This window comes from Lepidothrix coronata, unplaced genomic scaffold (genome assembly GCF_001604755.1).
Source record: "Lepidothrix coronata isolate B3197 unplaced genomic scaffold, Lepidothrix_coronata-1.0 Scaffold3, whole genome shotgun sequence".
Taxonomy (NCBI): domain Eukaryota; kingdom Metazoa; phylum Chordata; class Aves; order Passeriformes; family Pipridae; genus Lepidothrix; species Lepidothrix coronata.
In genome coordinates this window covers 5,518,203-5,534,912 of record NW_016690183.1, presented here as the reverse complement: position 1 = coordinate 5,534,912, position 16,710 = coordinate 5,518,203, and the positions used below count along the sequence as shown (strand labels likewise).

At 38.6% G+C, this 16,710-nt stretch overlaps 2 protein-coding genes across 10 annotated transcripts in view; one reads left to right on the top strand and one right to left on the bottom strand.

The window, feature by feature from the left end:
• LOC108499864 (translation initiation factor IF-2-like) overlaps positions 1 to 4,588 on the top strand; it is a 76,343-nt gene extending 71,755 nt beyond the window's left edge. Inside the window, exon 3 of the mRNA XM_017820153.1 lies at positions 4,505 to 4,588. The gene's annotated coding sequence lies outside the window, so the exon portion shown is untranslated. The remainder of the gene's footprint in view (positions 1 to 4,504) is intronic.
• POU6F2 (POU class 6 homeobox 2) overlaps positions 1 to 16,710 on the bottom strand; it is a 354,832-nt gene that overhangs the window by 5,601 nt on the left and 332,521 nt on the right. For all 9 annotated transcript variants that reach the window (XM_017820432.1, XM_017820438.1, XM_017820448.1 and 6 more), the window contains 2 exons: positions 10,236 to 10,404; positions 2,362 to 2,530 (listed from right to left, as the gene is read on the bottom strand). In XM_017820432.1, the coding sequence (XP_017675921.1) occupies positions 2,362 to 2,530; positions 10,236 to 10,404 (338 nt within the window). The remainder of the gene's footprint in view (positions 1 to 2,361; positions 2,531 to 10,235; positions 10,405 to 16,710) is intronic.

Below are 16,710 nucleotides of genomic sequence, written 5' to 3'. Positions count from 1 at the left end.
AAGAGTTGAGTTCACACTTCAAGTCTTATAGGTAATTGTTTCTTTCCTTTACTGAGTTCATCCTCTTTTGCTACACATTAAAAAATCTTAACCCAAGTCTTCTGGTGCCACCCATTTGTATTTCCCCACTTCGCATTTTGCAGTATTTAATGTTGCAGAAAGGCAACAATTATTGCATGATGCTGCTCTGCTCTCCAGCCCAGCCAGTGCTGAAACACCACCACCACTACTAATCACAGCATGCTCTGGAGATGAGACAACCGAGTCAGTGCCTTTGTGCAAAGAAACTCAGTGACTGGAGTTGGTAATTTTTAGTGTCACTATTCAGCATGTGGAGGCAGCAGAAAATATTCCAGCAAGAAACAAAGCATTTCTCACAAACAAAGAATAAGACAAGGAATAATTTCAGATAATAACACTCCAAAGAATTTGTAACTGGTGCCTGACATCCTAATGTGTTATTGACTACAACATGTCCAGTGATATTTCAGGCTGAAGAGTGTGTTTTCAAATGTATTGTCTCAAGCTAAAGAAAACACTGTTATTTGCATGCAGAACATATCAAGGTGATATATTGCTAATATGACCTGCACAGGTCAGCAGGAGACTCTACTTTTGTCTTTGAGTTGGTTGTTTAACTTGTTTGCCTTACTGTCTCTTCCATTAACCTGGAGTTCATACTGAATCTCCTTTGGTACCCTTAAAAGAAAAGTTAAATCTACTTTTTCTGAGGAACATATACTTGTTCTTCAACACAGCTTGTCTTGGTGCTTAAGAAAAAATGCACAGTCATAGCTTGTTATTACACTCTGAAGTGGTATCCATCTGGAGCATGCAAAGGAAATTAAAAAAACCTGTAACCTTGCAAGTATTTGGGACCAGCTTGTGCACCCATTCCTCATGTTCTGAGAAATTTGTCCCTCTAAGGATCCCTCTGTAAAATGTCTCACCATCCCCAGTGTTTTCTCAAGGTGTGAGAAAGAATGAATGAAATGAGAAGACAGAAAACTAAACAAAAGCAAAGGAAACTGCAACGTGTCTCTTTAAAGTATAGTATATTAAAGAGCAACTTAAGGCTACAAAAAATTGTCAGTTGCTAAAACTCCACCTGTTTTAGGCATTCTTTATCTACTGACCACAAGGAAGAAAAAAAAAAGAATTAAACCTTAGTAATAGGGAACAATAGCATTCATATCATTGGCACTGCTTGTTACTGTTGATACTGTAGTACATGTTTGGCGTAACGATATACAAGTCTTGAAACAAATTTCCCAGCAGTAGTATCCTTGTATAGACTGAATAAAGGTTATTTTCTACAGGGAGGTATCTTATAAGAAAAAACAGTAGGGGAGACCATAGAAGTGAGAGGATCCTATGGAGCTTTTTGTATTTAACAACAATCAATGGGTTTTATGGAAAATCATTGAGCAAAATGTGAGCTGCAAGCTCACTACCCCATACTGATGTTATTTATAACCTTAGTCTTTAACTGCAGGAAAAGTACACTTCCGTTCTATGGGGAATACATTAAAAGTATAAAGAGCAGATAAAAAGACAGAGCATTTCATGGATCACCAAGAACGAAATCCACTTAAATGAGCTTAGAGTTGGTTTCTTGGCTTTCACTGATGGGGAAGGACTATAAGGCATTGCCCAAGAGGAAAAAGCTGTTACCTAAGTGTGTTTGTTACCTCATGCATAAACATGGGATTACTTTAACACACATACATGTATATAAGGCGTTTGCTTCTACTTTAACTCTGTCAAGACTGTATTATGATTTCTTATGATTAGGACAGATTTCTGCTTCTGTTTTGCATGCATGGGTTTGTCTTTTTTTTTAGTAAACATTTGGGTGATAAAAGATGAATAGCTGCTGGTTTGCAAGATAGCAGGAAGGCTATTTTTTTCCCTTCTATGTTGCCTAGGTAAATCATCATTAACATCCTCTATGTGAAGTGCTAACCACAGTAATATAGGTTTTAACTTAGCAGGGATGCAGCCATGAAATATTTGTTCAGTAACCCTATCTGTAGAAAATGGCACAGTATGAAGAGGGTCAGCTGGTGCTTATCCAGCATCAGCAGGGTCTCCAGCTCATCTACGGAATTAAGTCTCAGTGCCAGGAACATTGTTTCTCACTTGTTTAAAAAAGAAGGAGATAAAAATAAAAGACCAAAGTTACTCTAGGCTTACACAATAAGAACATTTTATCTGTCAGTTAACATTATTGGCCAATTTAAATCTCAGGTTAAATAATAAACTGTAAAGACAGGAGACTCAAACACAAGCATGCTCCTCACAATAAGCTGAATAATTATTAAGAATAAAGGGAGGAGAGTTTATGATGTAACTTGTTACCTGCAGATGGCAGACTGGCTATAGGCTGGGCCTTCAGTGGCGCTTAGGGCTTGGCCAACTTGAGTCTGTGTCAGGCCAAGGGACAGGCGCCGGATTTTAAAGGCTTTGGCAAATTCTCGGATTTCTTCCAGGTTAACCCCATCCACCTCTCCAGTGGCTGTTTGAGGATCTGTTGAGATATTTTTTTAATCATGTCAGTTCTTCGCATCACATATCAGTGAGATAAGCTTACACCAGCTTTCATTGTCAAGATGTTCAAGTTCAATTTTTTTAATACTTATCCCTTTCTCGTCTTCCCCAAACAGAAACAGACTTGCCTTGTCAGGTGTGTCATGAAGTATGTTCTTATTGCTAAAATGCTAACTAGGCTGCATTGTTTGCAGGTGCTGGTGGAAGTTTTTCAAGAACTGAACTTCTGAAAATGGCCAGCTCACCTCAGAGTGAGCCCAGGTGCCTGGGCTCTTCACTGACAGTTAAGCCTTGCAAAATCTTCCCTGGGTTGGGGAGTCATGTTCCCTGTTTTCCTTTCTTATCAGATAGAAAAAGAAGGCTGATGTTAATATATTTATTTCCAGTTTGTGGGGAGGGCTTAACTGCTTGGATTTTTAACTTAAAATCAAGACTTTCTGACTTATCTAAAATTAATGCCAAATAAGGAGATTCACAACCATTTCTTCCCTTTTCCACAATACACAACACAAACTGCCAGCTGAACATCCAAAATAACCCAGCAAATGAACAAACCCAATCAAAATGCTGCCTTTAAACCCCATTTGATTTAAAAATCCTCTTTAAAATATGCCCTTCTGAGAAGCAGCCTTTCAAGCTTTTCATTCTGCCTCCCATCAGGTTGATAATCAAGGAGCAGCAGCACTGGATTTGGATGGTAATGCTGCACAGTTTTTTACTTTTACATTAGCCCCTCACAAGATAATACTTATGATGCTGTGAGAATAAATCTGTCCTTCCTCTCTATAGCAGTTTACTGACACAGAAGCCTTTGTCCCTGAAAGGGCACATAATAAAGCATGTCTACCACAGGAAAGCTCCTTTGGAGATGGATAACTCAGTCAATTTAGGACTTATCAAGGGAAATGACACAACAGCTGGAGAATGGAACTTTCTCCCCCCTCCCAAGCTACTGATCCCTGACTAAATGAAAGTGTTCACCAAGTCAGAGACAGCATGGGACTGGGACAGTGGAAGATTTCAAAGTGTTGTGCAATCCTGCATGTAGTGAAGCCATTCTCCCGGTGAGACATCTCTATTGTTCTTCACCTCATTCCTCAGATTTGGAGGTGAAAAGTTTGCAGCACAATAACCCCTCAATTTCTGTAAATGCAAGCAGTTGTGCAAGGACAGAGCTAGACTACATTACTAAACCCTATATAAGAGTGGCTCCTGCTAGTATGACATAGCTGAGGGCTCATCAGCATTACAGTAACAAAGCTTTTATTTTCAGGGGTTTATAAGCCTGGTGTAAAATTTCCTTATGATGGAAAAATATCCTACAAAAAATCTTTTTGTCCAATAATATACAGAGGGTAAAGGGTTTTCTGATATATAAATTCAGCCTGTATCTATTCGTTTCTGGAGTGTAAGAAGCAGACACAGCAACAGTATTTTTAAAATTCTTGTGTATGCAACCAGGGACCACAGGTAAACATTCACATAGGCTGAACCTAGTTTTGACAATGCTTCACACTCAGAATCATCTCTCCTGTTCTCACTGCTGTGCTTGAGCTCACCTGTACACCCATTTACTCCTTCAGTATAAAGCTAGGGTGCATATAATTTGCTTTTAAGTAGTCAGTGCTATGACAGTGGCCACTCAGGTTTATAAAGTAATCACTTCCATAAAACACAAATAGTGCTATGAAGACCATTCTATTGACATTATCATGTAACAGCATAGGTCTGTTTTACTCTATTGCTATTAAGATACCATCAATACGTAGTCTTGGACTCTGTGAACTAATATATGCATGTACATAAATACATTCAAATGAATAACGGGCTTTGTTTAAGCACATTCTGAGCTCTCAGAATAGTTGTGCATATAGTGCACTTCATATTTTAGGAAGAGTGGCTTATTGAAGAAAGTAAATAAACAGTTGTTTCTTAAATTAATTGAATATTCCAGGGAAGGCAGCCCAGTACCAACAGGAAAATAGAGAATACCAGTTCTATTGAGTGGCTGGAACCTACAGTAACATTTCAAGACTCCAAGTTTATATTATTGCATGAGGAAACAATGGCTGTTGTGTCTATGAAACTATTGGGTGCTGGAGAAAGGTAAGAGAGTTGTCTGGGACCATTTCAGGAGGTATGTGTACATATCTCATAACAAAAAAAGAAAGACAGACAAAATTTCACCAGTTGTCCTGGTGGATGGTGAAGGTAGGTGAGGAGAGTTGAGGAAATAAAATCCACAGGCTCTCCTGCATTGAAATCCCTTTTTTTCTACTGAAGGGAATACTTCTCTCAATTTCGAATTCTTCTGAAAATCCCACATGAGTTTGTTGGCAAGTGAAAATATGCTGTGATTTTAATAGTTAGGGGAAAGAACTGCTTCAGAGAAATCAGTGCACCCTGAAGGAGAAAGCAAATTTCTGTTGTACAGGGTTCTGCCACAGGAGGGATTACAGGGGGATGATTTCCCAAGTCAGACAGGAGGAGAAATAGCTGGCAGGGGAGGTCCAATGGAAAGTAAATTGGATAAGAAAGGCAAGACAAAACACTGATAATGGAAAATGGACTGGAGCTCAGGGGAAAAAAAGAATAATAATTTGTTTATGGGAAGCATTTTAATTTTATAGTAACAGATGACAGTAAAATGAATTTGGAAGGAAGAAAGGAACTTCATGGAAACACAAGCCTCAGAACGAGGGGAAACTAGTGATTTCCACAAAGAGAACATATGGTGGAAAAGTTAAAGAAATGAGCAGAGGGATGCATAGGAAAATGAAATTAAAAAAGGTAGGAATAATGATGTAGAATTGAAAGAAGAGACAACAAAAAAGACAAAAGAGAATAGAGACAGGATGAGACAATATGAAGAAATCATACAGAAGGAACAGGAAGAGTAGAGATGGATCTTGAATAAGTTCATCTTGCTTAGGCAGAACTTTTTTTTAAACATCCTTTATTTGGAAATAACCATATTTTTTTTGCCTTTAGAATAACTAGCACTTTTTGCTGGTTAGGGATGAAGGGGTGATGATGAGATAAAAGGGAAAAGCTATAAAGAAGACCACAATCCAGGGGAAAAAACAGGACAGGAATTAAAAAAGAAAGGAAAATATATAAAAAAAAGTAAGGAGATGCATCTTTTTAAAATTCAGACAAATGTTAAAGAAAAAATACAAAATCATAGAGAAAATAAAGTTATTAAAGACCAGTTCTTAATACCTTCTCATTGTACTTTAGTAATTTCTCTGATATGAGGCAACCTCTTGTAAAAGAGTTACTTTCTTTGCAGTCACTGTGCAAAAGCTTGCCCCAAATATTTATTTACTGAAGTTATGTTGCTCTATGCACTTTGATTAACCAAACAAGCTGGCTGAATGTGCCTGGTTTTACGTGAACTTTGCTATATTTAGGAACAATTTCTGGAATATGGAAAATCTCTGCAAAGGTACTCAACTCTAGGACTGCTGCTGGAGGTCTGGACTGCAGTTTTGGAAGGGATGAGGAAAAGGAAGTAACAATATTCCTACCTCAGGAGGGATGAAGCAATCAAAGGAGGCCGCAAGTTGTTTCTTGCTGCCCTCATGCCTATGAACTTCTTTCAGAACCACTGACCCATTGCCCACCTCATCACACTAAAAAACTTTAAATGGACTTTTAGACACTGCTTTTAAATCGCAGGCCTGGTATACAAAGGTCTGCAGCTGGTGTGGAAGCTATGAAGCTAAGAAGGCTTTGTTTAATTATGGGCCACAGCCTTGACAAAGAGGTGCTCCTGCCCTTTAGGGATCTGTGTCTAGAAGCTGAGGAGATTCTACAAAGAAGCAAAACAGGGATGACTTTCTGTCTATTTGTTTCCCCATGTGCAGTCACATTTGTATGCAAATGGATTTTCAGTCACATGAAACAATTTTCAAATTCATGAAGATCGTTTAATACTATTTGTCCAAAAAGTATCACTGGTTTATTAGCAACAATAAAAAGCTATGAAGGATCCTGTCTGACTTTTCATGTTCCATTACACAGGTTGTTTGATCTTTTCTTACTGCACTGATCATATTTTCCTCTTTCTTGTAGGCTCTTTCCACACTACTAAAAAGCAGTAGGTAGCTCTACTGTGCCCTGGAACACCATCACCATCACTGTGGCAGCTCAAGCAGGTTTAGGCAGGCAGTGTTAGCTCCAGTTTGTGCTTGGCTACATGCTTTCAAGGGTATGTTGGACAGACATTATGGATCCTTGAGATGGCTGGTTTACTTCTATCTGTGTGAGAATGCTATGTAAATGGCAGAAGTGAGTTGATCTGCCTCTCATGCTACTCCTTCTGTTGGTCTTGAGTGGCTAGAGACTGGATGAAGCGGGAAGCATAAATTCAAAACAACTCTAGGAGTTTTTATTTATGTATAATTATCTATTATGTTTTTTTTTTTTTTTCAGGAGATCCCAATCAATAACATCTTCCTTTGGAATGCTCTTAAGACTCTGAATTCTAGTGAGTTAATGTCCAAATGCAACACCTTCCTCAATCTGATAGGATGAAAAGTCTCTTATGGTTGTGGCTCTAGCCTGCTTTGTGACAGGACAACAGTAAAGACAGAGAGACTGACTTGTTGTTCTTCTTGGTGATCATTTCCCATACTCCTCTGATGGCTTCTAGGGAGTGTGGGAGTGGCATCAGCATGATTTGGATGCAGAGGGGGCAAAAATTAACCTTTAGTCTAGAAAAGAAAAAAAATGATGGAAGGAAAAAGCCAGACTTGAAGACTACTAAGGAGCATGGATTTGAGTCTGGACTGGAGGGAGAGAGGGTCTGACTGTGCAGAGAGTAGTAATCACTGTGGTAGAGGAAAGAAAATAGGTAAAAAGAAGTAGTACTAGTGATAAAATAAGATAGAGGAGGACAGAAACTACCTAATAAAAAGACTGGTAACAGGGCACAGGTATGGTCTGGGGGCAGCGACTGAATGAGAGCTGGAGGGGAGGAAGTGAAAAGGGAAGAGGAGCTGGGCAATGATGGACTATAGTGAAAGAACTGCAGGGAGAAGGCTAGAGGAAAATGGAGGCAAAGGGAGCATAGACTGTGTGGAGAACAGTGTGAGGAAGTAATGGGACTGGAAAAGGACAAGCAGTGAATGGAGTCAAGCCTGAGAGGATCAAATAAAAATTCTATGTTCATTTGTGTATCTCCCACTCATGCCCAAATAGAATCATAGAATCATAGAATCCATCAGTTTGGAAAAGAAATCCGAGAGCGTCAAGTCCAACCCCTGACATATAGATATTCCTGTGCTCTCAGCCAAAAGCATAAGCACAGCATGTATCTTATTCCTTTTAGAGCAGGACAAACAAGGTGATAACAGAATTATCAGCTTTTCCATCCATCCAACAGAAGATCTCCTATTTCCAACTACAAACATAAGCATTATCTCACTATATGATTGATTTATGTTACTATTTTCCTTTTGTAACAACCTTGAAATGTATCCAAGGAAAAAATAAAGGTAAAAGAACATCCTTAGAGTTGCAGAAATAAACACGCAGAAGCTACAAAATTCTGGAGTTACAACAGCCCACAACACAGTGTAGCATAGATTTTGAGCCCTGGACTACCAGTTAATTTTCATGTGCTCTGTCCAGTGCACAGGATGAATTGTCCTTCATTACAGTTGAAATGATTGATGTATTGCCTTTTTACTTGTTCAGTGTGTGGCTCCAGACCCCTATTAAAGTCCTTCACTCAAGACATCTCCTCTTGAGCCCTTCTGTTTTTTTTTAAATCTTAATTTATTTTATTGTGTTTCTACAAGATGAGAGTCTTCCCCTTCTCATTCACAAAGAAGTGGACAGATATTAAGGGAAAAAGCATTTTTAGGTACCCAGTCTATGTCAAGCAGGAAATGGTGTTTTAGATTGTCTTTAAATGGTTCTTGATACAGTTCTACAGTGAAAGGGCACTTAAAATTGTAACTGTGAGTACCAGGTTCTTCTGTAAATTAAAGTCCAGAATCTCAAGCTGGATATTGAGGGAGCACTTGTGAAAAATCTCTTTTAAGTGATTTGCCTGCTGTTGCACTAGAATTACATAGCAGACAGAAAGCTTCAGGTCTTTAGGCTGCTATTGCCTGAGACAAGACCATCCTTCACCCTTCTACAGTTCCCTACCTCAAATGTTATGCAAACTGGGGAACAGCTCAGTGAATCAGGTAAGGAACAAACCTTGGGACAACAGCCCCCCTGTTGCATTAGTAATTCTGATGCATCCCTAAGACAATTCCATTGGGAATGCACTGAAAGAAGGATGAGGAAAAAAAATCATGATTGCATGATTTTAATCACAATAAAATCTTGTTATAATAAAATACATGTTCTAAGAGGAATTGCATACAATTGAACAAATAATTATTTTTCTAGCATCTCCTAAATTTTGACGGGCTTATTCCGCAAATTTAAAAGAGCTTCTTCCATGTTGCTTTTATTGTAAATAAAAATGTCCACAAGAGGAGCTATTCTGGACTAGCCATTGAAATATAACTTATTCCACACCAGCTATTTTACTCAATTTTCCCACATAGACAAGGGGTAAACTTTATGTATTTTTAACATGAAGCCTCTTATGCTTACAAGCATAAGAAACATGAGAAAATTTACTGACAGATCAACAGCAGTATATTTATATCACTATAATTATAACCATAGCTATATGCAGATATTTTTATTACAGAATAAAAGAATTCACACTGGGAGTCATATCAGCATAATTTTACCACTCTAGCTCTACTAGATACTTCCCCATATAAACAATCTCTGAAATAAACTAACCAACATTTTTTCATGTATTTTCTTGCATGACAGTTTCTCCAAGCCCTTCATAAGCTTGTATCAATCATATATTTTACATTAACAATATGGCATGAGCTATAGTGTTTGTTTACGTGAAATATGTACATGAAGCATCACTGAACAAGGTCATCCAAATCACTTGATTTTTGCAGATGTGCAAAAACTGTTAATATGTATACTCTCAGCCCATTGTTATTGCTATGTAAAGACCAAAGTTAGGGCTGATAAGCTAATAGCAAAGACCCTGATCTGTGTGATCTGCAAGAAAGGGCTGTTCAGGTCAGCTAACACTAAAACTCAGTTTTACTGCAGCATGCTTCTTTCTTCTCCCCCACATGTTCCAGTTTGTTCTTGTTTAAATTGTGCAAGTTTTTCCTGGCCAGAAAAGTCTCTTACTCTAGATTTGTGTCATACGAGGGTTTGTAAAATGGTTCACTATATCAACTAAACAAAAAAACAAGCAGCTTAACCGAAAGTAGGAGAATCTGTTTGCCCACCAAATTCTGAGAAATGTAATTCATTATATTGACTAATTCAAAAACTTCTCATTTCAAAAAAACATAAACTACATTTCAGTTATAAGAATTGCCCTCATGAGTCAATTAATGGCTGCTACCATTTTTACGACCATTTACAGCATTGATTACAATTTCTCAAGGCACGTTTACCTTCAGCCACATCCACGACAGCACTTAGTAGTTCTTACTGGCGAGAGTCACTCTACTTAGCAATATACAATCTACTATATTTAAAAAAACAAAAGGAGGGAAAGCAGATCAGGGAACTCAGCATCGAGGAGGACAAACAGAGGGGAGAATTAAGGAGAGCCAAGGAGCAATACTTACTGCTGACTAACTGGCCAACGCTCAAAGCTGAAGAGGAAGAGGATGAGGAGGAAGAAGAGGAAGCCTGACGCACTGGGCTTTGAGACATAGATGCTTGACTGTGAGCCAAATGCAGGAGATTGGATTGTGAGGCTGCTTGTCCCACTTGCGTCTGGGAGGGCTGATGGAGCTATATGTTAAAATGTAAAAATAGGTATTTAGAAAGTGAACCAGTAATAGAAAACCTTCAATGCACCATGTCACCCATCTGCTTCTGGGGAACAAATCATATCGGAGCACTAAACACCATGGGCTTTGTTTGGGTGACTGTTACAGAGCAATCTGAGCTGTTTTGAATGTTGTCTTTCAATTTTTACTTAGTTTAACTGGATACTTAATCTAACTAGAAGCTAAATACTGTTTTTGAAATTGGTGATGAGACATATGACATCCACAGCAGCATTCTGACTTATTAAATATATGAGCTTACCTTTTTTCTGACTCATTAAGTTAGACTTTTATTCCCTACATAGGTTCTCCTATAAATCAGCATTGTTTGGGAGACGTCCTTTCATACTGCAGGACCAGGGCCAAGAAGAGTGGGAATGGGGAAGAAGGACATAAATCGGGGCAAAATCTCTTTCCTACGGGAAGTAATAATTTGTTTTATGACATCAGATCTATCAAACAAATAAAAGTGATGAAAACTTATTTCACAATGGATGAATTATCCTTGACTAAAACTCACAGGGAAACTTCTGATCCCCACTCACATCAGGACTGTAAGCAGTAAGACACACATAAAAAGTCTAGTGAGTATGGTAAATGCAAATGATACACTGTGATACATGAATCTGATTTTCTAAAATTTTTTTTTACAAATTTACAAGATTATAGTCTTTGGTTGTTCACTAGGGGAAAGGAAAGAACCATTAATCCATTCTGCCTATTGTCTTGGTTTGAAATTGCCCCCCCCAGGAGCCGGGGGGCCTAGAGGTGAGGTGATTGGGTCCCAGGGCAGTCTCCCCTGAAGGATCAATCACCGCTCATTTTGTTTGCTCCTGTGAAAAATCAGATATACACAACCACCGGAAGTGTGAGTTGGCAGCTGTGTAAGAGAGGATTAGAGACATGAGGGGTGGCTGGGGGGCCCCTGAATCAAGGGGGCCCCTGGGCCTCTTCTGCCTTGGTTCGACTAGGGCTGGGGCAGTTTCCTTGCCTGTTCTTCCCCTCCACTGTAAAGGCAGTTGGAGCAGACTTGGAGGCCAGCTAGGAGAGTTGCAAATATTTACTCCCCTAGCAGGCATGCTTGGTACTGGACTTGTGGCTGTGACTTGTTTGCAGAGCTAGAAGAATTCCAAGTGAAATTGGAAATGGGACAAAGGGTTTGGGAGTTGCCCCTGCAGAGGTCTGACCAGGGGCAGCCGAAAACTCACTTGGAGAAGGAATGAAAATTCCAGGACGCGTGCACGTGATAAGCTGAACTGAACTACAGCAGCTACAGAAGCGAGGGAGAGAGAGAGAGAATCACACAGCAGAGACTGGCACGGAACCAAGAGAGCACAGACTCAAACTATTTTCTTGGACTTTGTAAGGAAGAAAAGACTTCAGTAAACAGCTGGAGGTTGGTGGGGGGAGCGGATCAGAGAAAACCTTTTTTCCCTGAACACTCCCATGAGAGAAAGACTGCTTAGCTATCAGCCCAAAGGCTTTTCCTGGACTGAATTAAGGGAGAGGCTTAGAGGGACTGATAGAAGTGTGTAACATTGTATATATATAGTTGCTTTTAGCTTGTACAATATTTAATTTGTATAAAATAAATGCATATATCTTCCCTTCCCTTTTCCCCCTACAGAGATGTCTCGCCTGAAAGTTTCTCTTCAGTGTTAAGGTAAAATTGTGGAAAGGGGTGGGGGAAACCTGGAAATTGGATTTTTAGATTTTTGTGGTGGTTCAAGCCACCACACCTATAATATGCTTTCATGTGGGACTGAAGACTAGGAACATTCTCTGGTACTGATTTTCACATAAAACTCCCAGAAAATCCAAGGGCAGTCTCTCTACAGAATGAAAGTACACAATGGACCTTACAGTTCTGAATTGGATTCTAGTAGTCCAGTAAAGCCCTTTCAGAGCATAAGAATACAGTAATACAGTTCTGATGTACTCTGGTGACTGCTACTTATTATACCTTTATTTTATGTTGATTCTTGGTAGTGATCAAAAAAGATCATAAAAATATCTTAAAAGGCTTCACTTTTCAGCAGGAGCTGTTACCTGCATTTTCTAAAAGGGGAAAAGATAATGGCCTATTTGGTCTTGCTTGAAGTCAGCAATTCAAATCTATTTCTTAAATGCTAAGGAGTATGAGTTTTTCTCTTTTGATATCTAACTGAACAAATGACTTTACAAAAGGAGCTACATTCATTAGTAACAGTCAAATTATATGTATTATGCTCCCAGGACACAGAAATGACTGATGCTAAGTAGAAAACAAATTGTATAGCACTGTAGATCAACGTATCTGTTCACATTCAAGATGATACATTTCTGTGGAATATGTATGAACTATTTTAATGACAGTGTTCCTCTTACAATCTGTTTAAGAATGGAAAAAATTACAACTTCTTTTTCTACCTTCCACATGGAATGATGAAACAGAAAATGAAGCAAAAAACTTTGATTTACTCTTTAACAATAATGACAATTATTTATCTGGCCAGTTTTAGCCTATTCTGACTTCCTTAGGGACCAATAAACAAAAGCATTTCATTATCTCAAGGATTTTGGAGTTTGGATCAAGCACAATTTAAAAAATATAACTGGCACTTTATCAAGGGGATAATAGTTGAGAAGCTGAAAGGCTTTCAGATTTCAGACTTATGCAAGCACTGGGTATCTTAAAAAAATTTCTCTAAGAACTGGATTTTATCTTTAGACAATTCTCAACCCAGAATATCTACTTTTATAATATCTTCTCCTAGGGAAACATCCCACTAGGAGGGCTGGCCTCCTCTGAACACTGCAGAAATGGACTCTCTGCCCATCCATTATACCCACATCACATCCAGACTGCAGCTTTCAGAAACAAGCAGGCATTTGGGGTCTGGGTCTGTTGTCTGAGGGAATCTCTGGCAAAACTAAAGATTTCAGTCTAGGCAAGGGAAGATAAGTACTGTATTTAGATGAGTTGGATGCTTTCACACCACGTGGAACAGTCTTAAAGATGTTACTACTTATCTATGAGGATGGAGGAGCAAATGCAGCAGCTATCTTTAAAGAGAAAGATCTGCAAAATTATAGTCCAGTCAACTAAACTTCAACCGTGGCAAAGTACTGAAAAAATAATCAAACAATTTGTAAGCACCCACAAGAAAACAAGGTAGCAACGGACAACATGGATTGTTAGGAACAAACTGTGTCAAACCAATCTGATCTCCCTCTAAGACAGGGTAATTGGCCTTGCAGACAGGGAAAAAGCAGTAGGTGGTTTGACTTTACGAGTGTCTCGACACTCCCTCGTGTGACATTCTTTAAAACCTAAGAAAACATAGTTTAGGCGAAACTGCTGCAGAATGAATGCAGAAGTAGCTGGAAAACAAAACTGAGAGGATGGATATCTGTGGAAACAGAAGTGTGCATGCATGGTGCTTCTGTCCTCATTTTGCACTATTTAATATTTTCTTGATGAAGCAGAGAATATCATTAGTAAATTTACATGTTGATAACATGCTGGGAGAGAATTTTGACAGGCTGGATGCAAGGATTAGAAATCAAAATGTTCCTATCAGTTTGAACACGCCAGCTGCAATCCTGGGATCTTACAAAAGTGACGTAAAGGCACTTCCCATACAAAGCTGTGTGAGTGGGAGCGGTGTTTGCAGTACATGTGAAGTGCACCTTTTCTACTAATAACGGGAGAGACCTCTGCAGAGAGGAATGCCATGTACACAGCTAGATGCCACACTTCAGAAGAACCTGGACCAGCTGGAGGAGAATAATTAGAGTGGCTGAATGCTTGGGAGTTTCCTGAGGCTTATGAAGACACCTGGCATGAACTGGCCATGTTAAATCTAAAGAAGGGAAGACCAAGTGGAATATGATGCCTGCTTTGAACACAGGCAGAGCTAATGAGGAGATAATTATTCTGTCTTACATTTTATACTGAAGAGAATGAGACATAACCTGGAAAGTTCAAATTAGTTTCTGGGAAAAGCTGTCTAACCTGGCAGTGAAGCACTGGCATAGATTGCTGGTGGAATCTGTGGATTTCTATGAGAATGCTTAAGAGCAAGTTAGTTAAAAATAGTTACTCCACCTGAGAACAACAGAGTGGTCTGGATAATCTCTTGAACCTTCCTCTCATATTTTTTTTATTATTCTAAACAATTTCCCATCAGTATTACTCAGGCAGATGGCAAATCCAGCATTTTCCAGCCATGCTACACATAAAGTCCCTGAACAATTGAACTGCTGAGCATGTGCACAATAAATTTGAAGCTTCCAGGAAGCTCCAAGAATGAGAGGGTATTCTGCATTCTCCAGTTGTGCATGCAAGGAATGCACACAGTCAGAGCACATGCACAGTGTGATGGTTGAGGCTAGAAAGTGTTTGGTTTGGTACATGTATTGTACAATGCATTTGCAAATATATTTTTGAAATAACTGGGATACCCAGAAGCTTGACAGTTTTCTTGTTGAAAGTCCAGAAATCTTTAAACAAATACAGAAATTCCCAAAATATAGCTGGGCAAAAAGGAATATGGCTAGTATTCCTACACAGGAACAGGTGCAAAAGCAATATATAAGTGATATTTACAGATTGTTGGTTTATGACTCACTGCTTGTGAGGGAGAAGCAAGCAATTGGGTTGAAGAGGCTAAAGAATCACCTTAAGACTTGACCAGAGACTGAGGGAGGATTTCATTTTTAACTCCCTACATAATTTCCAGCACCCCCTCTGATTTACAGACATGATGGTTAAGCTGTAAATGTCCCGCTTAAAGAACAATGATAGTTATCTATGTCATGAAATTGCATTAAAATACTCTCTCTCTTTTCATCCACTATAATTTCCACTCCAGAAATAGCCTTAAGGAGAGACAACGATTAGATTATGAATTAGATTCTAGATGACAGAATCAATTTGAACTTGCAATAGCTGACTTTTCCCAATTTTAGACACATACATATGATATGAATTATATTTATGACTGTTGTGCATTTTCCATTTAAAGACAGAAGGAGGCACAGAAATTACAGAAGCAGTTGCTGTAAGTGCCATTCAGTGTAGGTGCATATAGTAGACATGCCAGAATGATGACTTTATGCAACACTGATCAGTATCTGGCAGGAATATATGTATGCACACTACAGCTTGAGGAATGAGGTGAATATGAGAAGAGTAAAGTGCATCATAATACTTTATAAGAATAAACTGAAAACTGCAAAGGGCCTGATTCTTATTTCTTTTACATCAGCTTTACATGCTGCTGTTAACAGTGAAGGTAGTATTGACTGACAGTGCAGAGACAAAGAATGAATTAGGTCTGTAAACTGAATTTTGTTTTAAAATCATATATGTAGAATATTCCCATCCCTGGGATGGTTGACAGAAGTTCTGTATTAAAGGTCTTGTAAGATCAGGGATGTTGTTACCTGCATCCAGAAAACTGCATATTAGTGATAGAGTAACACCATATTTTACATAAGATAAGGAAAAAGAAAGAAACTAAGGGGAACTAAAGAAAACTTTCGACAGAATATTGCCCTGTATCATAACAGAACTGCTACTTGGTTTTACAGAGAATCTGGACAAACAGCAAGGGCAAAATAAGGACTTAATGGAAAGGAGAAGAAAGTAATGAGTTTAAATCGCAGTAAGGGAGTCTAGGGCCAGGCATCAGGAAGACCTTTTGAACGCTAAGCAGAGTGGCCTAGGTTGCCTAGGAATGTCAGAGAACCTCCTGACCGAAGATTTTTAAGAACAGGTTAGATAAACATCTGTCAAGAATGATATAGGGACAGTTTATCCTGCCTAGGGGGAGGAGATGGACTAGATGACCTCTTCAGGTCCTTTCCAGTCCTATTTTTCTATGATTCAGTGAAAAGGAAATCTGAGAGATGAGGGAACACAACAGATTAGAGAAGACAAAGGTGAAAAAGACAATATAACAAAAAGGGCACAAGAGATTAAACTAAGAGGAGTAACACAAAGAGCAAGAAATACATTTTAAACAATCCTCTTTATGATATAAATAACTATTTTCAATTTTTTCTGATGTCAGCTAGTTCTTTCTGGGAAATACAGACATCAGCTCTTGTAAAGATTGAAGTCCATGGAAGGTGCTGAAAAATAAATATCTTTATATAAAAAGAGATTCCCAAACATTGGAAATTCCATGATAATGCCTTTCAGAAGTAGTAGTTTAAGTGTTTTTATGCTTTTATTTTTCCTATAAATGGAGTCCTGTTTACACTTACTAAAACATTTCCT